The following is a 27,951-nucleotide window of genomic DNA, read 5'->3' on the forward strand; positions in this document are numbered from 1 at the left end:
AACAGGTGCATTGCACAGGCCATAAAAACCTCTCTGGCGCAAAGGGGGCGTGATTGACAGCCCTCCACACCACTCACACGCACGTTAACCCTGCCCGCGGGAGACTACCCCGCCTTTTACACCTTTTAGGGGTCAGAACCTGATACCCAAGCTGTTGGTTCCCATACTTATTGGGGTGCGGTCACGTGTGCCACTTTTGACCAGGAAAGGAGCAACGGCCAGCAGGGTCTTCTGGTAGTGGGAGCACCACGTCTGTACAGGAACCTCGCACCAGTGGAGTCTGGTCTCTGTCGCCCCTAACAGTCTTCTCCCCCCTCCCCGAAACAGGAGGTTGACCGGTCGTCGGTACTATTGCTGAATAATTTTTTCTTACCATAAGCTGAGGGGGACGCGAGAGGTCCTGACAGAGGCGGCACCATGACAGCTGTCGAAACCCAAATGAGTTACAACAACTCCTACACGATTATCAATGAAGAAGTAGTGTACATGACCCAAGAGGATGACTGGGACAGGGACCTGCTGCTGGACCCTGCCTGGGAGAAGCAGCAGAGGAAGGTAGGTTGGGATCTGGTCTGGAAGCTCTGAGCAGTTTGTGCCGCCGTGCGTATTTACGCACACATTGACCCATGCCCTCAGTCATTATGAATGACTTTTAATGCATTTTAACATGACACATTTTAAGGTTTCATAATCACTGACTGTAGCCTACTCACTCCCTTTAATTGTGTAAAGTATGTAACATGTAACTGAGCATGTGCGCCGTAGCTGTCCTCGCACCTGGCACTTGAGTCCTGCTGGAAGCTGTGTGGGCAGATATTTTAGGCCGTGGAACTTTCGCAGTGTTGTCTTTCAGTTACCCCTGATTGCATTGCGAAGGCTGTCTAAATATAAAACCACCCTCCCCGGGCTTTTGACTGCATTTAAATCATAATTTACGACATAGGCTACACATGCATTGGTTTCAATAGGGTTTAGACAACATTAAGCCAAACTGAAAAAAAAGTCCAAAAAACCATAAACGAGTGAGTGAAAACATAGGCTACAGTCATTGTACTGATTGATCAGTTTAGCAGCTATTTTTAATCCAGATCAGGCTACCTATTGTAGGCCTATAATGTGAATAAGCAAACAAGATAAAATGAATAAAAAATCTTAAAGTTTGTCCACGTTTTATAGGCTACATTGTTGCAGTCAATAGTTTGACACAATGACAATAAAACCATTTTTATTATTATTTATCGCAATCGTTAAAAATAGACTTTTTTTTTGCTTGATGTTGTCAGACATAACTTCCTAACCGTTACCCAGGCTAGTCAACTAGAGGAAAATGTAGCCTCCTTATAGTAATTTTGATTGAAGTCAGTTTAGTAGCTAGCTTTATTTTTAGCCAAGATAAGTAGGCTAGGTCTAGACCTATCTACGTTTAATTTAAATTAAGAAACGATAAAATAAAATAAATCTGCATTTTCATGTGACTGATACATGTTCAATTTAATAGTTTCTTAATACAACTAATAACAAATAAATAAATAAAAGTGAAAAAAACTAGCCGTTGTCTAGGTGACCACCTGGCCTTGCGCGTGGAGGACGATTGTGTGACAGGTGCGTCTTTATATGTCCATGGTTTAATGAGCTGTCTGAGCTAAAAGTCAACTGACAAAGGTGACGGTCTTCCGCTGCAAAACCCTGACAGAAACAAGACCCGCAAAAGGTTAATACAGTTTTTATCCTGTTAGGCTGAATGTTAACCTGACACACCAACTGCCCTGCCACCGAAATGTATCAGTTTAGCGGAAAAAAAATATGTTTTTATCATGCTTGGTTGGCTAGCTTAGCGTTAGCTCCACTGGTAGCTACGCCATTTTTTTAAAGTTACCAACATTGCCACCCCCCACCGTGGATGTCCTAGAGCCGACATAAATATCTATCAGGAAAATAATTTCTAATGGTTTATAAATTAGGTCATAACTTTTTCTGAAAGTCAAACCTTCTGATATATTGTTTGGTAGCCTACAGATAAGCAAGTAGCCTATTTTAGGCCTGGCAGGCCTTCAACTCAACATGGCACAATTTATTGTCACATTTTTCTAGTGTTTTACATAGCAATGCATATTAAAATATGAACATGAAAAAGTATAATCAATTTGATAACAACATTGTTTTCATACAATAATATGAATTCAGATTGATCACACCTGTCGAAACGACCAAAAATGTCACTTCCTGTTGCACTGCAATTTCTTGTTGGCTAAACAAGAGTCATAACTTGTAGCAGGTTGAAATCCTTTCATAGTGAAACAGTCATATGTTGTTTCTTTAACCTTTGCATGATGCGTGTCTTGACATTTTTCTTCTTGTTTATTAGTGGGATGATACATAGTAGCCCTACAATGTGTATCTTAGGCTATTTTATATTGTTTTTGAGCAACTGACAATTATTCTTTGTTACTTTGCTAATATATCATAATTTACACCCATTTCATCAAATCGATCAATAGGTCAAATGTAAGCAGTAAGGCATTTGTACCCATTTATATGCTTGTTTTGTTGCTGTATTATATTGCTTGGCTCCTGCCACCATCAAGGAATTTCCCAACTGGGATAATTTGGTTTAATCTAGTGTAATCTTATTGTATCTAATCTAATTTTATTTAATCTAATTTAATTTAGACTCCACTACTGTAGTACATTTCACCATGTTCACATGGTCATTTGCAGTGAAACGGCAGAATTGTTCTGTCAGTGCATAATGTCTCCCACCTTTAGAGCGCTGTCACAGGCTGAGAGACCTTAACAGATGGTGTCAGAGAGAGAGAGAGAGACATGGCAAGGCTGGTAGATATACACCCCGGGTTGGTTTCACAGACCTACAAATAAACATCTTCCTATAAATACTTTGCAACTTGCAAGGCTCCAACTTCCCTCCCTGCTTTCTTTCTTTCTTTCTTTCTTTCTTTCTTTCTTTCTTTCTTTCTTTCTTTCTTTCTTTCTTTCTTTCTTTCTTTCTTTCTTTCTTTCTGTTTCCTCTTTTTGGCGCAGACCGAAATGCCTTGATAGCATCGAGTATTGAAAAATGTAGTGTATTGAAAAACGTCTTGTCGTACAACTTCAGTGAGCCAATAAGCAAGCAGCATGATAGATGTGCCAAAATCTCAAGTGCTGGCGATTGGCTGTGTGGAGCTGCAGTGGCTCAGGAAATGGGGCATTTGTGGTAATCCGAAGGCCATTACTATGATTTTGGCTTATTTAAAGTTTTATTCATTGACACTTGTAAAAATGCCACGGAGCTGAAAAATAAAACTTAAGTTTTTTTTTATTTAACCACAATGTCTACTGACATCTCATTCAAACGGATTTCATGAACCGTCAACTGAAAAATCAATGTATCAATATCCAGCCCTAGTCAGGTCGAGCACTTCCTCCTGCCACCATTTCTTCAAATATCCCTTTCCACCTTCTCTTTCTTTTGCCGTGCACCACTTAATCTTTTGCTTATTAGAGGAGTCCCTATTTTTTTTTTCTTGGGCTCATGCGCCTGTCAATCTTTTCACTGTAAGTTGATATAATCGGCTTTGAAAAACCTCACACAGCCATTAGCCAAGAGACCCCCTCTCCTCAGTCTTCACCTCTCAACCTCCCAGGGGCGAGTAGGTCATCATACTCCACTTATCTTCTCGGCATGTAAAATCTAGCTTAAGAAGCTGATATCAGAACATAAATATAGCCAGTGCATCATTTTGCAATGCCATGAATATGAAAGGAAACCCTTGCACCACCTGTTCTCTCCTCTATCATCGAAATTCAGTGGAAAAAGCTGCTCACCACTTGAGGCAGTAGTAAAGTGTTTGTCAACACGTGTGTGTGTGTGTGTGTGTGTGTGTGTGTGTGTGTGTGTGTGTGTGTGTGTGTGTGTGTGTGTGTGTGTGTGTGTGTGTGTGTGTGTGTGTGTGTGTGTGTGTGTGTGTGTGTGTGTGTGTGTGTGTGTGTGTGTGTGTGTGTGTGTGTGTGTGTGTGTGTGTGTGTGTGTGTGTGTGTCTGAATTGAACGTCTGGTTTATATTTAACATGAAGCAGATCTTTTAGATTGCTGGCTAAATGACTCATGTCTTGGTTTGGAGAAGGGATTTTATTTGATAGGAGTTGGCAAAAATAGTGTCAGATATTGCATCTAGGGAAGGACGTCCGATGGAATGAGATACGAAAGGACAGAGTGATGAGATTTGTCTGCATGTTGCCAGGGCGATGTTCTTTCCTCAAAGCAGGCTGGGATGACAGGCTGATTCAAGAGAACAGGTCAACAGCCCGGTTACAGACACAAGGAGACGGTTGACATCTACTCTCAAAGCTTATTGATGTTGGCCTTTTACTAGAAGCTGTGCTGACAGTTCAAAGAGATGATCCTAAGGACGATCAATAGCTCTTTTGTTTATAGATTAACTCTTACTGCAGAGGACTACACTCACAACACCATTTGTAATGCTAATCTAATGGCTATTCATTAGAAAAAGGAGACATATGTTTTAGGTATTATACCAATCAAACTTTATTTATATAGAACTTATGTACTGTATAATGTATTCTGTGTAGTATTTTCAACTCAAAAACTACACGGAATACATTAAAAAAAGAAAAAAAATTACCCCCCCAACCCAAGGAATGAAATAATAAGCACAGACAATAAAAGTTACAATAAATAGTAGTAAAAAACAAATCAAAAGTATATTGTAGGAATTAAGAAAAATTAAGAAACTAATATAATATATAAAATGTAATATAAAAGCCATAAATTAATAATTGAAAAAATAATAAATAAATAAAAGTTAATCAATATAGACTGGAAAACAAGTAAAATGAAGATATAATAAAGGTATTTATATGCTGCTTGTGTACAGTAAAAACTATTACATTTGCTACAGTGAGGCTGCTTATTCAGTTTGAGCACCACTGACTAAAGTCATCTTCACATAGTTTAAAGGTTCAGCTGCTAAATGACTAAGTCAATGACTGGCTGCCTAACAAAGCTTATGCTAGCAGTAACTTATAAATACCCATTACAACGGCCAATCAACGGCTTCATTGGCCCAGCTGAGTAGCTAAATGGGGGAGATGATAGATATACTGTACACAAAACGCTCAGAAAAGAAATGGGTCTTTCCCAGTTCAAATTGGCGTTTGTCTAAAGAAATGTAAAAATAGTTGCCCGGAGTTTATAGCTGTTGGTATACTTGGGTTTGAACTTCATTTTGTAAAGAGGGCTAAATGGACCACATTAATTTTAGGATAATTATAAGCATTTAGAATCACTCACTAAAAGGTTAAAGTTAAGGTCACATCATTAAAATGTAATTTTGTGTTTGATTAAGGACGCATCCCGTAATTAAGCTCAAATATATTCTAAAATATACTTAATTGATTTGAATTTAGTCACGTTACAATAAAAAAATACCGTGATTAAATATAAAAGTATCAGTAGGTCTTATTCTTATGAATAAATGGTAGATTATTTCTATGTACTGTTCACTTTTTGTAATTTAGATTTTTATTCAACTCATATCCAACTGTGTTTTTTTCCTTCTAATCCACAAGGTGTAATACAAATGAAGTGTCCAAATTTAGTAATGTGATATCGATCCCCTCCGTGTGGGTGAGAAGAGATCGTAGGGTGCTGTGTAATCACATTTTTCTTGTCTAATCTCATTTTGCATTAAAAAAAATCAGACAGAAGTGCAGCAGGCAAATGAGGTCATTGAGTGCAAATACTACCCGATGTTTCTTGAGTTAATACCAGTGATTCCAGCATTGATTTATAAGTTTATGCCACTTATCTAAGATGGGATGTATTGATCCAGCTCTCAGGACTCTTTTAAGAGGATGACATTACATGATATTAATATAAGGTGATGACAGGCAGGTTTTTTTCAATGAGTGCAAAGGACAGCTTTCCCTCCTCAGTCTTGGGCCATGTCCACATTTATACCAATATTTAAAAAAACGCATTTTGCAGAAAAATTCCTGTACACATGACAAAGCTATAGAATATATCTCCGTACACATGACACTGTAACAACTATTGAAAGCGCTGACGTAGTCATGCCAGGCCAGTAGGTGGCGATATTGTGTCACGTCAAACACCATAGAAGAACATTGTGAGCATGCGCATTGAGCGTCTTCTTGAGCGAGGGATGGCACCTGCTCAGTAGATGTAAACAACAACTGCCATGTGAAAATTGAGATCCTGACGTCAGAGTTTCTTTAGACCTCTGGTATCCCTTTCCTTAAGAATCATGAATTACAGATATTTCCAAAATCCCACTTAGGACGGTTTTAGTGCCTTTATTTGCACGATTAAAGACGACATTGCAAAACTGCCCGGGATACAGTACCTAATCCAAATAGTCACCTTGGAGGGGAGGGGGGCATCTTAGATTCCTTCCCATGATTCACTCTGTCAGGGTCATGTGGTCCCACTGCAAAAACAGTTATCCAGTTCAGCTGATCTGGGACCTCTCAGACTATTTTCACTCACCATATCAGTGGAGCACACAGAGACCAAAAGGAGACCACCAAGCAAGAAGTGTTATTTTCTGATTTAAATATTTGATATTTTTAATGCGGCAGCACTGAACTGGAAGAACACAAACAATCTGTTAAAAGGTAGTTCAGTCGTTCTGAACATGTTTTATTTAGTGAAAGAAGGAAGTAGAGAATGGACCAAAAGTATTTTTTTCATTTAGACTAAATATGGGGGGTCCTCCTTGTCCCCTCCTGTGAGCACCACTTATGCCTCGTTTCCACCGAGTAGAGCGGGTCGGGTCGGAGCGGCTCAGGGCGGGACAGCTCACTTTTAAGAATCTCGGTGGTGTTTCCACCGCCGACCCTACCCTTACTGGTAGGGCGGGGTTTAGGCTGGACTGCGATAGCCGCCGCCAGAATGTGGGTCAAACTATCGGGATGTGGAACAACTGTGGTCAAGCCAGCGGTCTCTCGTTTTTGCTTGGTCAAACCAGCCGCTTCTTTATTTATTCCCTCCGTGTTGTTGTGAGCACAGAGACGGCTCGGTACAACTGATAGAGACAGTGAGCGAACAGTACTGGCTGCGGCAGCTACGTGACTAGCAGTGGAACACAGTGTAACCAACTGATTTATTGACGAGGAAAAACACCACACAATAAACAGTGCTGTGCTTACATTTTTGCCAAAACACAAGACTCTCTTCACTCTTGCCGAGATGACTACATGGCAGTGTGTAGCTCCGCCTTTTCGGCACCCTTTCAGGCGGCTAGTACCCCTACGGAGGAGTACTGAGATTAGGAGCTGCTCAGAGCGGTTAGGTGCGCTTAAACCGTACCCTACCCAACTTTTGGCAAAAGCCAAACTACCCGGACCGAACCGCTCCGATCCGACCCGCTCTACTCGGTGGAAACGAGGCATTACACCAAGAACACATACAGCTCGTCTAAAACAATTCAATTCAATGACCTTTCTCTCAACTCGTGAGATACTGAGGCAGCCCTCATTTACAGTGACGATGAGCAAGAGGGAAAATATATAATAGGTATAAAAATAGGATAAAATCGGCAAAAATACGATCAAGAAATTCAGCTAAAACGAAAGTCTTTCAAAGTTTTATAGTTAATTTCATGTGAATTGTGTCATAATGTCAGCTGTAATAAGTGCAATGTGCTGTATCTGTGTTGTGCGCTACATGTATAGAGTAGGTGTACGAGGGTTTAACGTAAGTGGAGAGGTGAGAGAGCGTGCAGTCAGATCAAATAGCAGTTGCTATTCCAGAAGCCGTGTCCATGTAGGGAGGCTTCTATAAACTGCTTTAGTGCAGGAGGCCGCAGAAAGGGCTGAGGAGTTTATGTGTGTGTGTGCATATGTGTGACATATTCTCCATGTACTGTATTTTATTAGCATGGAAAAAAAGTTTGTTTCTGTAGAATATCGTGGGTGAGTACGTAGGATTGAGACACAGTTTTGAGTTTACAGATTGCAGAGTGTTGTAAAGGCCAAGGCAGACACTCGATACACAAACGGCCTTGTCAGAATCCACCAGGGGAAAAGTACAAATGATGATGGATGGGCTGTTAGAGCGGCCATCTTGATTTGATCAGAGCGATCCTGTGGGCCTGTAAATAGAATAAAATGTTAGATCAGTTAGAGAAAATTGCACAGTTGACAGCAGTGCTACTCCCATTACAGTTATAATGGCGGCTTTGTGCAGGCAAAATGAACTAAAACTCAGAAATAGAACTGTGTGGGTCGTGAACAAATTAATCTATTTTTTGAGTATATTACACAGAGCTCCAATCGTCCAAGTTTTACTCATTATTATTCTTCAGGTTCAGTTTTGATGCAGAAAACAGAAACTTGTGTTTATGAGGAAGCAGAAAGCCACAAACTGTCTAGTACGTAACCTTAGTAACATACAGACAATGCTTGACCAAACAGCTAGACAGTGTCTCCTCAGGTCCATTCAGTTTGCTGCAGTAATGAGTCACATCGAACCAGTCTTTATGAAACTAAACTCATAATGTTGGGCTGAATGCTGGCTGCGTCCTATGGATATTTATAGAAAGGTGGAAGCAACAGACGTTACAGTCGTCAGTTGGGAGTCTGCTGAGATGTTGGGACTCTTATAATAGGACTGAGGTCATGACGATATCATTATGTGCTTTATAATTATAATAGTTTGAAAAGCCTGCGGTTGCCAGAGCATTGCTTGCTCCAATACTAATATGCCATGATCTTAACTGACCTTGAGGTATAACTTTCTTACCTATAGTTGGTGAAATTAAACATACCACTGTCCTGTTTTGCAGTTAGAGGAAAATATGTTTATAAGTTTTTGCCCAGCCCACATTATCGGTGTTAAAAGCTATTTTCTAGCAGATAAGGACTTCCTGAATTATGAGGTAGTCATATGTGTTAGATCTATAGTCATTTCAGTTTCCAAACGTGCAAATAACAAAATGAGATCATGTGACTAGTGCAGTAAATAACCTTTTTGTGGTTCTCTAATGGAAGCAGAAGTAGAATCATAAGGTCAACAGTGACTTTCTCTTTCGGCTGAATTAATGCACGAAAATAAGCTGAGTTGCATGTTACCGGACAGTTTCACACATACTGTAGGCCCTCGTGGTCAAGGCTCCAGCTAAGACGTAATCAGCTGACTATAGAAATGCCTGGACAGTTTGCCTCTTATTTCAGAGAAAGAACTTGCCTTCTGAAATTAGAAACAGCCCTCCTCCTTCCCCCAAGCCAGCCAGCCGCACTGTCATAAATCCTCCACAACCACTTACACCAATTTATGTCTGTTGCGTCAGTCTCTGCAGTCCAGAAGCATATCAAAGGACAAAAGCCAACCATGAACCTGTACACTCACCTTTTATTCCCCACCATCGATCATGCAGTCAGACAATTCATCTACTGACCCGTGTAACAAGAAAACAGGCTGATAACAGTATTGAATTAAACTCTGAAAGATAAGGAGTGTGTGTGCAGAGCAAGTAAGAAAGTCTGAGTTTATTATTACAAACTCATTGACAATTCAAACCTCCAAAGTTACTCTTGTCAAGAGTAACTTTTAAATAATTATGAAAAGAGGGCTCTGATGAGCTCATCGTGAATAAGTTATAACTGCAAACACGACCATCAGCGAAAAACAACCTTGTTTTTTTATTTACAGCCACATGTTAGCATTGTCACTGTAGCATTTTGATGCAAGCATTTAGCTCAAAGCACATCTGTGTGAGGTATTCATAGATCCACTAGCATGACTGTAGATTCTAAATCTTCTTTGCCATTACTTCATAGTGCACCAGTTAGCTTGCATGAAAACACACACTTTTGAAGAATATTTCCACTGCAATCCATTAACGCTACGAGATACTTTTCTGCCCCCCAAATTAGGCTGAAATGACTATGGAAAGGCCACATCATTCATTGTGACGCCAATAAATGGGTAGTAGCTTTCTCTAAATAATTGCCAAAGCGTTCATTATTCTGTCCTTCCTGTCCGTTCCTCTTCTTACGATCGATAAATCCAGAAATGTCAGAGACAGTCAATTAAATTCAAAAAGCTTTATTGGCATGACTATCGTGGAAAACACTATTGCCAAAGCATTACAGATACTACAAAAAATAACAAACGAACAGATCAGAACAACACATTCCAAATGATAAGGCATATGACTGTAAATGTCAAATGTAAATGTAGTTGTGAATTGCTCTCGGAGTGTGTGACAGATACAGCCATGTCTGTCCCTCTCACACACACATACATTACTGTAAGAAGTCCTTGTTAGGTTTTGGCATCATTCTAGTAGCAGAGTGGCAGTGGAACACAATGTAAGGAAGCATAATGGAGCAGAACGGGACACGATGTTTCCTCGCATTGCGCCGAAGCAATTAATATGACAATGCAGACAGATGGTTGTGTCAAAACCAGTGATTGACTGAACCAGGTTAGCCATCCGTTCCCTTGTGCCGTTGATACGTGGACAGGAAATAGATAGAGTTCCTTGGTTGGAGATGATGTGGTGCACAGTACGTGTGTTTCCATGCGGAACAAGCCGTTTATAGTTTTTTGTCATAACCTTATCTCTTGTAGTACGGTGAAACTCCATGTGTTTCTGTAACTTCTCTGCTCTGCGTTATGACTCAAAATCTGATATCTCTGAGTTGTTCACATTAAAATGCTGCAGGCGATGTTGTTTTTAGCACAGGGGTAGGCAGGATACATCTGATGTGCAAATACAGCTTGGCATTGCGGATAATACTTTTTTTAGAAGGAGCCTAGTATCTGGGTTCCCGCGGGGTCTTAAAAGCATTAAAAACATTGAATTTAATATTCTAAAAATAAGGCATTAAATGTTTTGAATTTTCCTTTACAAAGGTTTAACATTTTTTGGTTTCCCTTTAGATACTTGGAGAGGGGTCATTATGGATTAAGAGTATACACACACTTCAGAAAGCTATTGTTAAAGTATATCAATGTGAGTATATTAGTAAATGTTGTTAAAAGTAACTAAAATGCGTCAGAATTCCCATTATATCCATCCTACTTTTGCCTGTATGGCCTTGACATCGGTCAATTTCATTTAGAGTGGTATTAAAAAGTCTCAAATTTAACTCTGAGATCCCCGGGGGTACACTGCTGTATGTTCTATTTGCACTCAACTGGTCCATAAATCTTTTAAACATTAGATTTGTTCTCATGTGTTTGTAGGTGGGGGACTATTGCCCTTCATAACCTGCTCCACCTGTTCTCTGACTAGCTAAAATCCCTTGTGCCCACAGTATATCTCACTGGCATCTGGCACAGGCACAATACACACTCACTTTGACTATACAAGAGGCGTCCTAGGCCTTTCATCCCCCTAAACAGGCACGTAAATCCATGGGTTTGGACTGGGGCCTTGATCGGAGGCCAGCGGTGGCCCTATTGTCAGCAGGGTCTCATGGATATGATCCGGCTAATCCGTCATAGAGAAGAGTTGGATAGGAAGCTTGATAGATTGATGTTGGGGATTGATGTACTTACAGTTTAACCTACTGAAAATGTAACTTGAAACTGTTGTTTACATATTATTCTAATCTATCTTCTATTCATATTCTAATTAAGCTGATGCTTTGTAAAGGTGTACTACTCAGCCATAGCTTGTTGATATACAGAGCACATCCACCACTTCCTTACTGCTCCTTCAGAGGCTCCGCCCACAGACACGCCTTGCCTTGGCAACAGCAGTCGTCACTAACTACCTGTCTAGAACGCTGCCTGTAGCTGAATGCTGGGAGAATTGTTGACAGGCTCTGTTGTATAAATGGCAGTTTACGGAGCCTAGGCTGTGCTTTTTTTCCAGCGAACAGACAGTTTGGACAAATAGCAGACTGAGGAGTTATTCACTGATTTTCACTCAACCTTTAATAGGTGTAGCTTTAACTTCCATTTTAAAGTTTTACAGCCATGTAGGTTTCACTCTACACTCTAAAACTGTCTTTTGTCAAATTTGAGGTGTGTTTTGTAATAATACAAATTCATTAAAGCAAATAATCTCAAATTAGTAGTTTTCAATGGTTTTACCTTTGGTTGAGTTTCTTATTTTATCCCTCTTAGATTATCCAGATAAAAGATACATTTTTCATAGGACAAAGTTGCTTTCTTGGTAATCATCTTGTTAAATATTTATTTCCAAGCCATAACTTTGTTTTACTTTTGTCAACAACGTCTTTGTCAGACAAAGTTTTACTTTTTTATTTTAGTTATTATCAATTTAGGTTTGTCCGTCCCATAACAGAAATAATGAATAGTAAGATTTGAATCTTGAGAAACAGATGTGACGTCGCAAAATCTATTCCTGGAGTATAAGGAAGTTCCTCCAAGCAGTTCCTCACCGTTAACATAATAGTTGTTTAGCTGTTATTGGGGGATTAGAGGTGAGTCAGTGGGGCATGCAAGTTCAGATGGGCCTATTAGAGATTAGAGATGTGTGTCTTGGCTGCAATGTCATTGTCCCAAATTGTCCCTGTGGCACCCAGGTTCAGGGCTCCAGGTCTGTTTGAGAGGCGGGTATTTAAAGCCCACGAGGGAGTTGCTTGCGGCGGGGTGGGGGCTCCTAAATGTCGGCTACACCTGTTTTGTGTTTTAACTCCGTCCATGATGGCTGCCTGTCTCATTTTATTGGTTGTTATACGCGGTGGAGCAATTCAGGGCGATTGTCGTTTATGAGAAACCTGAACCAGGAAGGTGAACTCAAGCACGAAATTGGTTTGAAAAACAAACTGGATATGACATGGCTTATACAAAATACTTCAGAGTTTGTTTTGTAAAGAAAACAACAAGCTGAAATGCGTGTGTAGCAGTCTTAGTGATTTTTCTGTGATCTATTGTGATTTTGCTGACGGATATTGCAATTTTGATTTGCGATTATTTTACAAAGTCAAGTTTCAGTTGGAGAGAGGGAGAGATTTATTGCGTTGTTGAAGGGAGCCTGAGGCTAAAGGATTTCATTGCGAACCACTGCTGCTGTTATTGTTGTGCTTATGACAAATAAACAGTCTTGAATCTTGACTTACCAAACTCAAACTGGAGCCTAATTTAAATTGTAAAAGATGAACATTATGATTTTTAGACAACATTAAACACGGTAGCATTTGTCTGTGTGTGTGTTTTATAGAACTAAAGAAGTAAGGCATCTATGTTAAAACAGTCACAAACTACATGGCAAACATTCTAAGTTCTTGCAACTTCTTGTCGTCAGGTGTCAGGTGCTTACGGCAGTGTTCTTTGTTGACTCATAGGCCTATCGGGTCCGGCGTAATCTGTCGGAAGGTTTACGGTCACACAGTTATGCAAACATTTGCACATCTAGAAAAATGGCGTCTTGTCGGCAGCTCTTGAAAGTGCTTTTTTTCCTTTTCTAATGTAAACTGTTTTGGCATATTTGTTTGAATATTGGTGACACACCCCCTTTTGTGGAAGCTTCAATAAATACATGGATCAATGTTTGACTTTTAAAATAATGTTTGATTTTGCACTGATATGAGCAGCATGGCTGGAGAGGACAGCTCAGCGGTGGAGCAGTTTTAATCCGACAGCGCTGACAGACGAGCAAATGATTCTGTTTTCCTCTGATATCCGCTGACAGATGAACAGAGCCTGTTACATATCTCACTGCCTGCCAGCTTTGTTCACTTCATAGAATACTACTGAGGCATTCAGAGTGGTTACATGTCAGCCAACAATATCATTTTAATCATTATATCGGAATTTTGAAGACAACAAAAGTGGAATTTCTACTTCCATTATCAGTGGAGAATTCTTAAATTGATTTGAACTTGAATTGATGTCCTGCTCACCTTTCAGAAAGGACATAATAATATAATAGGGAAAAAGAGTAATGTAAAGTCTTTCAGATACTTTCAATTAGGTTTTTGAAATCTGATTTTGGAATGAAGTTTATTCTTAGTGCTTTCAAATCCAATAACTGAGAAGAACAGGCTGCCTGCACAGGAGAACTGAGGCCCTTCTGTGTTTTCTGTTTTTAATAACTACTGACCCCTGGTTTGTTGACAGTGGGAGATGCAGCGTCTTTTCACTGGGGAGGAAGGCTACACATTTCATTCCTCTGAACACACTTATTATTTCTAAGCAATTAAGGTTTCGAAGCTATAACTTATTATTATTAAGGTTTACGACCATTTCATTGGCAAAGTATTTGATATTTTTTCATGTCCCTGCTACACATTTACATTCATGAGTGGCTGAGTTAGAATGATACTGCTGAAAACATGTTCCTGTGTGTCACTGTGTATTTGTGATCATCCTTTGTCCGAGTTAAATCGCGTGCGTCCTCGCGCATCACAAACATAGTGACCTCATAAACAAAAGAGCATAGTGTTTTTATGTGCTGCTATTATTGTGTACTGTGTGGGTGTACTCATGTGAGCAGGTTGTCGCGTGTGTGTGTGTGTGTGTGTGTGTGTGTGTGTGTGTGTGTGTGTGTGTGTGTGTGTGTGTGTGTGTGTGTGTGTGTGTGTGTGTGTGTGTGTGTGTGTGTGTGTGTGTGTGTGTGTGTGTGTGTGTGTGTGTGTGTGTGTGTGTGTGTGTGTGTGTGTGTGGTGTGTGTGTGAGAGAGAGAGTGAGTCCAGGACATGACTTCTGAACAAGTGTGTGACAGAGGTAGCAGTAGTGGACAGGTGTGAGCAGAGTCAACCATGTCAACCTTTCAGGAAAACTATTTTACTGCCGGCAGTGAGACATACCTGTGTTATATTAAGATAAGGCACATATTACTGTGTATCTATTGGGTGTTTGTTAACTTGAAACTTTTGGTCCATCACCCTGCTGGACAGTTTTCTGTAATTTATTCACAGTAGGGTTGTGGTGTAACTTTATATAGATTTTAAGATGTATTTTAGATTGTTAAACTAAAACATTTGAACACGGAAAGGGCACTAAACAAAACCAAAAAAGCAACAGAATTAGCAGACAAAGAAATCAAATAACTCTCTGCATCTTAAGTACTATGTCAGAATTTTTAAACCTAAACAATATTTTTGGGCTTAAAATGTTCAAATATGCAATATAAAAGTCCTGTCATTTTGGCCTATGTGGTTCAGCATTAAAAAGCCCGGAACTGCCCACTAAAGTTCATTTCAGTCGCTTTTTGTCGACAGGTAAAAAATGCACCAAATACCAGATCACAGAGCTGCACAAACAAAATTAGGAAGTGCAGATGGATATGTTCAGGCGGTGTTCCCTGTAAGCCGGATGAGTATGCATTCCAGACAAACACTCCACCGGCATATTTCCCTAATTAGACCGTCCGTGCCTGATTGAAGGCGTTAATTAGGGAAATCAGCCACTGACGACTTGTGTAATCACAGCAGCACACTTCCTCTACGGCCGAGAGGTGAGGTGTAAATGAAGACGCTCCTGCAGGTTTATGTAATTATCCACTTCTCATTAGCTGAAGTGTGAAGTCTAGTGAATTATTTCTGGGTCAGAGGACGCCGGTCTGAGGCAGAGAAACTGGGCTGTGAGTAGAAAGATCACCTTGACATTGCTGCACTCGCTCTCCACCAATCAGGTCAGGTGTGTGTGTGTGTGTGTGCGTAATGTGTTAGACTGGCACCATAGAGGGCAGGGGGTAAATACCTGTAATATAGCAGCAAGACAGGAAGATGATCTACCTAAGGAAGCCATTTTGTGTCCACACTATTGTGGAGTTACATTTCACCATCATTACTTAATACTTATTAATCAATTCTAAGGTATTATCTGCTTAAGCTATCAGTTTTTTTTAATGCGACCCAGAAATGTCCCCAATCATGTCAACATTTTGTGGACCACATTGAACTATATACAAATCCATATTTATTCTTACTAATTATAATAATAAAGCATTTTAAACTCATATCCCAAGTCAACATTTGCCCCTAGGAAGAACTCCTATATTCCCATCTCAATCCATCGAAGAAATGTATTTCTACTCTAACTAAAGTACATCAGGGCTTTGCTGGGATAAAATATGAATTGCAGATTTTGAACCCGTCTGTTCAGAAAGCTTAAGCTGCTCATGGCTTCCCCTCTGAGGCAGGAAGCAGTTATTCCAGGCAGCGCTGCAGTTGCGTCATTTATTTGACGGACAGCATAGCTAGCCGACATTATTAAGCGGTCCAACCTGTTCAAATAAGAAGTGTGTGTGTGTGTGTGTGTGTGTGTGTGGGAACGACGAGTGTGTATATGCCTGTCAGCTGTATTGAGGGTCAGCAGCACTGATTCCCCTTGGGGGGTAGTAGTTATGACAAGCATTCCGCTGGACTACCGTGACCTCATTTTACAAGAAGGATCTGTAAAAAGGCCCCGGCCGAGCTGAGCCGGGCCCGGGCCAGACCGACAGGTGCGGACAGACAGGGGGGGAGGGGGGTGACAGGCTGGAGGGTGACTTCATGCTACTGGACTCTGTATAGACCACCACAGGCTTTAAAACAAACTCCAGTGATGAGATAATACACCATTACATGCAGACGAATAGAAATAATAGCTCTAGTTATCACAGGTATGGGCGGATAATTGTTTAATATCCCACGGTGCTCTGTTAAGCATTTTGCTGACTTCTGTATCTCCAGTTTTATTACCGTAGCTTAAAGCGACTCTTTGATTTCAATGACCGGCCGTTTAGTTACTAACAGCGCTCCTTTGATGTTTTGATGTCGGCGTAGGTCTCTCCCTTCTCATCTTCCACACACGTTCTCAAGTTATTATTTTAATATATCGTCATTTTCTTCAATCCATTCCTTCCCTCCGTCTTGGCCTCTTACAGTTCACCTCAGGAATCCTGCCTTCTCAGCTGTCCGGCGGTGTCCCATAGCTAGAGCCCGATTTAGCCTGCGCGTCTCCTCCTCCTCTTTCTTACCCCCCCCTTCACTTTTTAGTCTTTTCTCTTCTCCCTAATTTAGCCCATCCCCCCCCTCCCCTGCTCCTTGGGGCACTCTGCCTCCTCCTTGGCAGCACCTTCCCGTTGGCCCGGTGGCCTGTGTGCGCCGGATTAGGAGCCTGTCTAAATTTGGTCATGCGTGGCAAAGGAGACGACCACCTGCTGGGACCCTGGCGGCCTCTCCGGACCCCGTACATCAAATTACACCGCGGCCTGGGCATTCCTATCACTCCTCTCACTCCTCTCACTTCACTGACGCTCTCTTTCTCTTCCTACCACTGTCTATATTTGAATAGAATAATGTTTATCTTATCTCAAAGGACATGTATGTTTTTATTCAAACGTAGAAATCTTCTAATCAAATTAAATCAACTTTTTTTATATACATTTTTTGTAAACAGAAGATGTGGAACAAAGTGCTTTACATAATTACAAGAAAATCAAAATGATACTTATTGCACTCCATCACTGGGCACTGCTCAAATGTTATTGTAAAGAGAGTCAAGTTTACTATTATCTTATCTTATTAAAAGAGCACATGTAACTCTCTCGTAAGCTCATCATAAATCACAGCATATTGTAGTGATACTGCTGCCTCCCAAATGTATACTGTTTGTGTTTAACAGATTCATTTGATTTATTTATATATTTATTTATTATTTATAATACAGCACAGTGTAATTATTTTTTTTGCAAATCAGATTTTATAATGAATTTAAAGAAATTCTCAGTTTAAAGTTTATGGTTTGGTCTATAGAATATTAAAGTATTGAAAAATGATGCCATCTTTTATTTAGCTTGCTTTGTTAAACCAAACCAGTAAATCAATCGATCAACTTATCACATTGTTGTTATTGTCTTAGTAGACAATAGACATTGTGTTTATTTTCCCTTAACTGTGCACATTTTCCATTGCTCTACTTTATTCTCTGGAGCTTTGCTTCTCCGTCCACCCATGTAGATCTACAGTCACGCTCGACCGCAGGCCAACATGCTGATACAAACATACGCCCACGTACTGTACAAGGACATGTACATTTTGATTGTTTAATGTATTCTGCTGAAATGGAACATTTTATGCCCTCACCTACTGAGCACAAACCCTGTTTCATTGCTAATTTATTTCTCTCTCTCTCTCTCTCTCTCTCTCTCTCTCTCTCTCTGCCCACACCATCATCTGTAGTTAGTTATTCAGCTCATGTACTCGCACTGCTTCGACGCCCACACATCCTTCAAACCCTGGCAAAGTTTTGGCTCTACAGCAGCAGCCCTAACAAACACAGACACACACACGCACACAGACGACACATCCCATATTCACATTTGAAGCTAAAAGCCATGAAAGCCTTTTTTCAAAATACCATTCAGCGATCGATTGAATGGTCTGATGGAAGCAATCGTATTGTCCCCGATGTTATTAGGCAGTTTTCCAGGCCGACCAAAATAAAAGCACTCAGTGGCTGAGAGGCATTTCCATCACCGTCTGTATTGTGCCCATTATGCACCGTGGCATCACCTAATGAACAGTCTCTAAAATAAGCCATGATTATAAATATAGCAACTCTGCATAATGATGCTAGTTCATTTGCATGTAATAACCAAGACTTTGTTCTTGCCTAAAATACATGATTTATTTTCTATCAATTGACAATTTTTTTTATTCAAGTTTATGTGTCTAAGCCACATCCTGCACAGCTTCCTGACGGTAACTGACGTTTAAAGCCAATAACTACAGACGGACAAAATATAAAAATAAATCAATCTGAAGTCAGTTTCATCTTGTTCCGGCCTGTTGAGTCAGCAGTGGCTGTCAAACTGACAAATCGTCTTGGCGCGTCTCTCCGCTCTCACCGTCTACACCGACAGCGATAACAAGGTCACAAATTGAAGTGGACAGGTCAGCCCTTCCTAAGCAGATTTGAACTGGCTCTCAACTGGGGAACATCAAGTGTATAATATATTTTCTATATTTTTTCTTGCGCATGTAGCAGGTAAAGTGATGGTGCTGTCAGTCAGAGTCTGTGAATGTGAATGTATATGTCATGCGTTTGTATTGGTGACAGATAGTGTAAGCCTCTGTATGTTTTCTCCCTCTCTCTCTCTCTCAGACCTTCACAGCTTGGTGTAACTCCCACTTGAGGAAGGCCGGGACACAGATTGAGAACATTGAAGAGGATTTCAGAAATGGCCTCAAACTCATGCTGCTGTTGGAGGTCATATCAGGTGGATCTCACACTAAAGGACACACAGACACATACACATACACACACACACACACACACACACACACACACACACACACACACACACACACACACACACACACACACACACACACACATACACTCATACATACATGTTCATCTATCTTTGTGAGGACACTCATTGACATATTGCATTTCCTAGCCCCTTACACTAACCTTAACCATCAGAAAGAAACGCCTAACCCCAACCCTCACACGTAGCCTTACCTAAACTTTATTCTAACCTGAACTTTAAAACCGAGGTTGCGTTCCGAATCGCATACTCTTTCTTTTTTCTATTCTACATACTTCATCCAACGATAAAAATAATCTAGTTAGGATGCAGTAGGCATACTATTGGGACATACTTTACTTTCTTATTTCATCATAACATTGCGCCTTGATCTTGCCTCTTGCTTTTATATCCGTCGAATCCCCGTTTGTTTTCATATGGAGGCTTCGTCGATGTGACGTCACTTCACGTGCGCACTGGATTGTGGATCAGAATCGCCCAAATAGGATGCAGTTTTCAACACTAACAATCTTGGCCGCATGAAGTAGGACATCCGGGTACTTCTAACCATCCTAAATCTGGCCACAAGAATCGGGACATCCTAAATCTTTTTTCTACATACTATATAGTAGAAAGTATGCGATTCGGAACGCAACCCAAGTCTTAAACCTTAAACAGGCCTCAAAACACGCGCACACACACACACACACACGCACACACACACACACACACACACACGCATACACACACACCTGCTGTTTATTATCGGATGATATACTGTACTAATCTTTTGTTTACGTTAGAGACAAATTTCCGTCAGTTCCTAAACCTAAATGATCATTTTAGATTAAATCCATTTTCCAGCGGATACAGATCATTAAATCTCTCTAATGCTGAAACATAATGATTGTGGAAATTGAAAAACATTAAAAAACTAAACAGAAAAAACAGACCGTTCTATTCATCCACCACATTCATCTTTTATTCATCATCGACCGTTTTAGCCATAATTCCTCTGAGTCATCATGGTAATTATTTACTCATTAGCATAATGTCAGAGCTAAGGGACACCTCTAACCCACACAGGTGATGAAATGTCCCTTTTAATCATGTTATTGAAAACAAATGCATGTTTAGAGGTGAAAGTGAAGGTGAAAATACAGCAAAAGTAACTATCGGCCAGGTTGTTTTACGTAAAGCTGTTTTTATGATAGCCTGAGCACAAATGACAGTCTGAATGTACAAAAGGACAAACCTTGATGAAAATGTAACTATGACTTTTTTCATTTTGGGTAAACCTGCAGTTAACTTGCTCTGTGCATCAGGTAGTTGTTTGTCCTATAAAACGTCATTGTTGGTTGTTGTGACGTCCTCAAAATGTTAAGCTTTGCCAGGGACTGTTGAATTGATCAGCAGAATAATTGTTAATGAATTTGTTTCAGCTGTTGTAAATCTTTCTCTTGTCTTCCAGGCGAGAGGCTGCCCAAACCCGACAAAGGCAAGATGCGTTTCCACAAGATCGCTAACGTGAACAAAGCTCTGGACTATATCTGCAGCAAGGGGGTCAAGCTGGTGTCTATTGGTGCTGAGGGTGAGTACCCCTTATTAATATTATTAGTATTCTCCCTGCGCCACTTTTGTAATCCTTTTTAAATGCATATACCAAGGTCACATAGTATTTGTATTTCTTGGATTTTTGTTTGAGCACCAGATGGCTGGTGAACCTCACAGTGTCAGGAGAATTCAGACACATTTACAATGACTACTGATCCAACCCACTGGCAACACAATAGTTATTACCATTTGTTTTAATATACTATAAGCGACTGTAAATATTTGAGGCTACGCTGGATCAACTCACTCAATAAAAAGCACCTTTCTTGGCTTTATACAGATTTATAGATTTTTTTGATACTTAATTTAAACGAAACAATAGACAAATATACAGTATTTCCATCTAAAAATGTAACAGCCCATGCACGAAGATGTGCTTTAAAATGCACTTAAGTGACGTGATATTAACTATGATTTAAAGGTGGAGTCATCTATTCTGGGGAACGCTTGTTGTCAAGATAATGTTTTCGAAATCTGTGAATATCTCTTAACGATCCGCTACCTTTCCTTACTTTGTGTGTGCCCTTTGTTTACATACCCTTTAACAGAGCCTAGACTGTGTATTCAGCGCACACACAGTACGGACAGGTAGTGGGTGCTGAGGAGACATTCACTGATTTTGACAAAAAGTGATCTTAACAACAAGCAAATGTTCACCGTAGATTTTGTCTTTTATCTTTCTAAATCTGCTCAACTCTCTGCCGTTAAATGCTGAGCGGTGTAAAAAACAGTTCAGACTGACTACAAACTGCAACATTCACATCCCAGAACTTCAAAAGCAGTTAGCGAGTGTTTGTGTGACTTACATTTGCCTCGCTCTAATTGCAGCCAAGTTTCCCTCTAAGCCTTCGGGGTGTGTGAAATTCAATTTGTTTCAGCATCTATAGCTTCAAAAGGACTACAATTAAACTTAAAACAGAACTTCTAACCTTGCAGAGAGTCGTGACTGGGATGTTTGCATTTAAAAAAAAATCTTGTATCTTGTTTTTTTTTAACAGAAATCGTTGACGGTAACACTAAGATGACTCTGGGTATGATCTGGACCATCATCCTGCGTTTCGCCATCCAGGACATCTCTGTGGAAGGTGTGTTTCTGTGTATTTTTGCATCAACCAACACTGACTTTTATAATAAATTCATTTTTCAAACAGTAAAACAAATTGAAAGATTCTGGTAGTAGGGATTTTGTAAGGGCCAGGCTTTCCCCTGTTTCCAGTCCTTATGCTGAGCTAAGCTAACCGACAGTTTTTTGATAATCTCCATTGTCTGTCATATGACCATACAGCTAGGACAGTAGGAAATATCTGCTAAAGTAATATATAGGCCTACAGTGCTTTAAAGATTAGGTATAATAATAGGGTAATAAAAAGATAACTACACCCCTCTACTTCAGATACTATACTATACCACAGTATTTTTACTGTGCTGTATGTGATTTGTGGCACACATGTGCAGTAAATCTTTTTTCCATGATTCAGTCCATCTAAAAGATTCTCCTGAACTTTATCTGTCTCAGCAGCATGTCATTTAATCCAACCTTGGTGTAGTCGGGCAGGCAGGTCACCTCACAATAAATGGCTGTTTATAAAGACTCAGACCTTGTTCGACCGGTCCTTCTCACTCCTCCGACCCTCACCTTCAAGTCAATGTCTATAACGCTCATTTTATTGCTCCCGTTCTTCAATATCTTCTATGTCATATAACTTGACCTTCTTTATATCTTCAACCTCCTTCTAACCTGTCTTCACTACTAGTGCAGGAAATCATATATTTAACAACAGGCTGAGAAAGCTTGACTTTAAAAGTAAAGGTTGTTTCTTCTGTACACAGACAAATATATTAGCTATAGACAAAATGATGCTGTTTTGGGGTTTCTGAACATGATTTTCTGTTTTCCGTTTTATTATTTTAAGGCGAGACACTGCAGGGGAGCAGTGTTATATTTAACTTATAGATGTCGTCATGAACATTTGCCAGTTGATAACTTACATTAAAACGATTTTTCAGAAATGTTTGTAGAAATATGCACATTTGGCAACATCAAACTAACTGCACATAAATTTGCATCTCTTTTAAAAATATAGATGATGGATAAAACATTATTCAAATCTTTATTTCATTTTCACAACGTATTAGAGTCCAAACAGCATTTGGATACAGCCTTCCATTTTATAAATAAAAAATGTTATGAACAAATGCCTTTGCGGCATGTTTTCAAGTACAAAATGTATCATAAATCAGAAAATTAACAACATATGAACAGATCTGTCTGTAATGACCTTCAGAAAAATGCTGAGAATGATTATGGAAAGTTGAGTTGATGTAAGAAGTTGAGATTTTTGGTTGAGTAAAAAACTAATGTTGAGATAATGGCCATTAAATATGGTTGTGATGGCCTGCAGGCTCTCGCCTTAAACAACGATGTATTTTCTTTCATCTGTGCTACATTTCTCACCATCTCCCTCCTTTATATTTCACAGAGACCTCTGCTAAGGAGGGTCTGCTGCTGTGGTGCCAGAGGAAGACTGCCCCCTACAGGAATGTCAATGTGCAGAACTTCCACATCAGGTTGGCCTACAACGCCGCACTGTGGATTTACTGGGAACTGCAACCATCTCTCTGTTTCTAATAAATGTTTTACTGTCACTACGTTCCAATACCCATACTTTCATACTATTTAGTATGCCAGAAAAAATACTTGGATGCCCTTATACATCCAAATGCATTTGTAGTATGCAAACCAGCATTCTAAAGTATGCAATATAGTAAATAGAAAATGTATGTGATTTGGAACGCAGGGTTAGTTTTTTTCGTTCTTCTTCTGTTTTCCTTTTTTCCAAATCTGTTGGTGACATTGTCTTCCCATATTCCATGCTCCTACTCTATCTCTATCATCCGGTTTTGCCATCTCTCTAACTCTTTTCATCGTTATTGGTCTTACGAATTGTCTCTTTCCTCTTTTCCAACCTTTTCTCATGGCTCAGTTGGAAGGACGGCCTGGCTCTGTGCGCCCTCATCCACAGACACAGACCCGACCTCATTGACTACTCCAAACTGAGAAAGGTGCCCTGTCCTACCTTCCTTATTTCCCCCTTTTCTTCCTCTTTGGATTTGCTTTACTTTCAAGTGACATTCTGTGAAAAATCGTCTGTACTATGAACACTGTGTTTTCAGGGTATGCAATTTAGTATGTTATAACCAAGTGCAGACAAAGTGTTGCAATATCAAGTCCTTTTGTCAATGGGTTAGAAAAAGATTGGGTATCCTATATTCAAATGAATTTCTTTCTATGTCAGCCAATGTCTCATATTTGCAGTGCTATTAAGTAATAATAATGTTTTTTTTATATAAATTGATTCAATTTAACCTTTTAAAAAAAATAGAAGAGTATTTAATTCATTTTCGCAGTGGTCAAAAAAAAGAGTAACTGACACTGGCTGTTATTATGATTTGCGATATTGTGTAGTACATTTCATGTTTTTTATGACAAAGCCAATACAGTCCTATGTGTGTGTCTGACAGAAGTTGTGTCTCCCTCTAGGACGACCCCATTGGTAACCTGAACACTGCCTTCGAGGTGGCCGAGAAGTTCCTGGACATCCCTAAGATGCTTGACGCTGAAGGTGAGGCTGTGAAACAACAATCAGAATGACAAACATCTGCAGGAACTCAGACTGCTCATCTCCACTGAGGCAAAATGCTGGACAGATGGTACAAGGAATAGAGAATTCAAACAATATACATTCAAAAATGAATGTATTTTATTATTTTTTGTGGGTAATGGCTAAAATGCATTATAGAGTTCTCTACTTTCTATATTTTTGCATTTTTACATGGAAAGATGTTGTAATATTCAAATCTTACAAAGTTGCTTTACAAATCATTATGGTGACACAGTAAATGACACATCATGTAGAATAATAATAACTTGACTTTATTTGTGACTTTTGCTCACTATGGGATGTTTGTTCAAAAGCTTTTGTTTGAAAGAATCTAAATTCTTATTTTTTCGGCCCCCAGATATTGTGAACACACCCAAACCCGATGAGAAGGCCATCATGACCTACGTGTCTTGCTTCTACCACGCCTTCGCTGGCGCTGAGCAGGTAACATGATATTCTATGTTGTAGTGATCATACAGAATCATATTAGTTTTCAATGTTTTACTTATCTAGTTGCTTTGTGTGTAACGGCACATGTTGAAATGACTTGATAAAACATCATCAATGTGATATAACAGCAGTCCTAATTCATTAATGTGAGAGTTGTATCAATCTGGACTATTAGGATAAGGTGTAAATGTTTATTTATTGTCCCTCATTTTCATAGGCCGAGACCGCCGCCAACCGTATCTGCAAAGTGCTGGCTGTCAACCAGGAGAATGAGAAGCTGATGGAGGAGTACGAGAAGCTGGCCAGCGAGGTGAGACACAATACTTTCACAATCAGCAACAGCAATACTTCAATGTTCCAGCAGTTTAAAATGGCCGCTTTGCTCTAAACGTACTGACTTTACATGACTGCTCTGAAATCACTGACGGCAAATCGATAGTATAAAGATAAGTGAATCAGAATCAGAAATACTTTATTGATCCCTGGAGGGGAATTTGAGCAAGTGTTGAACTCACTGAAAGTTTAGAAGAGCAGCTGAGAATAATATACATTTACAATATACAGAAATGATGAAAATACTTGGGAATAGCTGAGATTTTCTAAATGTATCCAAAATGAACCCAAATCCAGTCATTTACAATTTACTAATACATACAGTACACAGTAATAGGAATGTAGGATGATTTTATTTGCAGGATATACAACAGGGGTGTCCAAAGTTGGCCCACGGCCCGCTTTTTATTGGCCCGTGGCCGATTTAAAAAATGTAATGTAATATGGCCTTTTTTTTTTTTTTTTTTTAAATCCATCCTTCTTCAATAGCTTCTAATTCATCGGACACAGTGTCTCCAAATTATTTTTTCATACAAAATTCTTCAGATTAAGCCTCTTAATTTTCCTCTCAAAGTGCACCAGATTCATGCATTTCACTTTAAAAAGTTAAAAAAATCTCCCGGGGGGGCATACCCCCCGACCCCCCTAGGAGGGACGGGATCTCGGCTGGCTACTATTTTCACCCAGCTGCATTGGAGGCAATAGCAGAAAACACTGGGTGTCTGAATGGCATTTAACAATAGTCAATGGTTTGGTCAGCCCTAAAGGGGAAATGTGTTTAATTTGCAAGGAAAGTGTTGCCGTGAAGAAGGATTACAATTTACGAAGACACTATGAAACTAAACATCAGAGCAGCTACATGTCCTGATAAATGTGTTATTTTTGCAGTGGCCCGGCCCTTCGTAGATTTTTCTGTATGTGGCCCTCAGTGAAAAAAGTTTGGACACCCCTGATATACAACTTATCATGAACAATACAGAGATGAATAAACCAAATCATTTTGAATATTCTTTATGTTTGTAGTTGCTGGAATGGATCCGTCGCACCATCCCCTGGCTGGAGAACCGCACGGCCGAGCAGACCATGCGTTCCATGCAGCAGAAGTTGGAGGATTTCCGTGACTACCGTCGTATCCACAAGCCGCCACGCGTCCAGGAGAAATGTCAACTGGAGATCAACTTCAACACCCTGCAGACCAAGCTGAGGCTGAGCAACAGGCCCGCGTTCATGCCCTCCGAGGGCAAGATGGTGTCGGTAAGAACCACGGATATTTAGCTTAGTGTGTTATTGTTGCTTCAGGCTGTCAGTGTAGCTTTTCAGGCTTTGTAATCAGCTGAAGGATTACTTCTCCCTATTATATGTTGATTTTCATTCCATAAACCTTATGAAATCCCTTGTAAACCTGCTGCTTTGTGAACTGACAGTGCAAGGTGGAGGCAGCAATTCTGGAGACAATTGTTGTTAAAATGACTTTTTGTAAAAATCTGTGAATATCTTCTAAAAGAATGTATTTATTGTTCTAAATGCACAGTGTTGATAAAGCGTCTCTCTCCTCCAGGACATTGCTAATGCCTGGAAGGGTCTGGAGGGAGTGGAGAAAGGCTACGAGGAGTGGCTGCTCACCGAGATCCGCCGTCTGGAGAGACTCGACCATCTGGCCGAGAAGTTCAAGCAGAAGTGCTCCATGCACGAGTCCTGGACTGGAGGTGTGAGAAATATCATTTAAACCAAGACTCCGGGATCATTCTAAAAAGCCAGAAAAACTCAAGACATTAGGGATTGGAGAAGTGCTAGCCAAAATCGTCAACTTTTCAACCAATTTTGTGTTAATAGAATAAACAAATATTTGAATTTTGAGGGGGAAATTCCAAATTAAAGGGAAAAGATTTGTAGAGATGTTTGGATGGCTCCATTAGGAAACGTAAATTTAATTTAACTCTGATTTAAGGTGAGCACAGCAGATACATTTTAAAATAGCCTTCTAATGTCAAACTCTCTTAAATTATTCTGCAAGGTAAGGCTCAAACATGCAATTGAAGTAGCAACAAGTGAAGCACATTTTACAGTGAAGGGTGACTTAAAGCTTTTCATCTTCTGCCATTCACCCGTCTATTTAATATACTATCTAAAGGGAAAATACACCGTAGAATAATCATTAAAAGCTGGTCAGAACATGATAAATCACATAATAAAATATATATAAAGTGACGGAGCTATCTGGAGTCATTTATGGGGATAATAAAAAGCTCTAGTGAGTCAGAGAAAAGTTCTATCTGCAGTGGAGGGAAGACAAACGACCAGACTGAAGCGAGAGTTGTATACATTTTAAAGCTTGTAGTGAAATATATCAAACTCCCTCTGTGTTTTAAGGTAAGGAAGACCTGCTGTCCCAGAAGGACTATGAGTCTGCCTCTCTGATGGAGATCAGGGCCCTCATGAGGAAGCACGAGGCGTTTGAGAGCGACCTCGCCGCCCACCAGGACAGAGTGGAGCAGATCGCTGCCATCGCCCAGGAGCTCAAGTAAGAAGCCGGGCACAGGGGCACAAAGGCTAGGAACTGAGGGGGAGAGTAGGAATGTGCTTTAAGAAATTATGTAATTTTCTTTAAGGGTTTCATTGAGTAATAGAGTATATGAGTGACAGAGTTATGTGTTGGGCTTTTTAATTTGAAGCACATGGGGAAAACAGTTA

At 39.9% G+C, this 27,951-nt stretch overlaps 1 protein-coding gene across 1 annotated transcript in view; it reads left to right on the plus strand.

The window, feature by feature from the left end:
- Positions 1–211: 211 nt before the first annotated feature.
- actn3b (actinin alpha 3b) overlaps positions 212–27,951 on the plus strand; it is a 34,713-nt gene continuing 6,973 nt past the window's right edge. The window contains exons 1-12 of the mRNA XM_080052062.1: positions 212–555; positions 19,054–19,168; positions 20,673–20,792; positions 21,814–21,900; positions 23,296–23,383; positions 23,800–23,878; positions 24,357–24,438; positions 24,836–24,921; positions 25,145–25,237; positions 26,284–26,514; positions 26,819–26,966; positions 27,631–27,781. Coding sequence (XP_079908188.1) covers positions 418–555; positions 19,054–19,168; positions 20,673–20,792; positions 21,814–21,900; positions 23,296–23,383; positions 23,800–23,878; positions 24,357–24,438; positions 24,836–24,921; positions 25,145–25,237; positions 26,284–26,514; positions 26,819–26,966; positions 27,631–27,781 — 1,418 coding nt within the window. The 5' untranslated portion in view covers positions 212–417. The remainder of the gene's footprint in view (positions 556–19,053; positions 19,169–20,672; positions 20,793–21,813; positions 21,901–23,295; positions 23,384–23,799; positions 23,879–24,356; positions 24,439–24,835; positions 24,922–25,144; positions 25,238–26,283; positions 26,515–26,818; positions 26,967–27,630; positions 27,782–27,951) is intronic.

Source organism: Ammodytes marinus, assembly GCF_949987685.1.
Source record: "Ammodytes marinus genome assembly, chromosome: 23".
Taxonomy (NCBI): domain Eukaryota; kingdom Metazoa; phylum Chordata; class Actinopteri; order Uranoscopiformes; family Ammodytidae; genus Ammodytes; species Ammodytes marinus.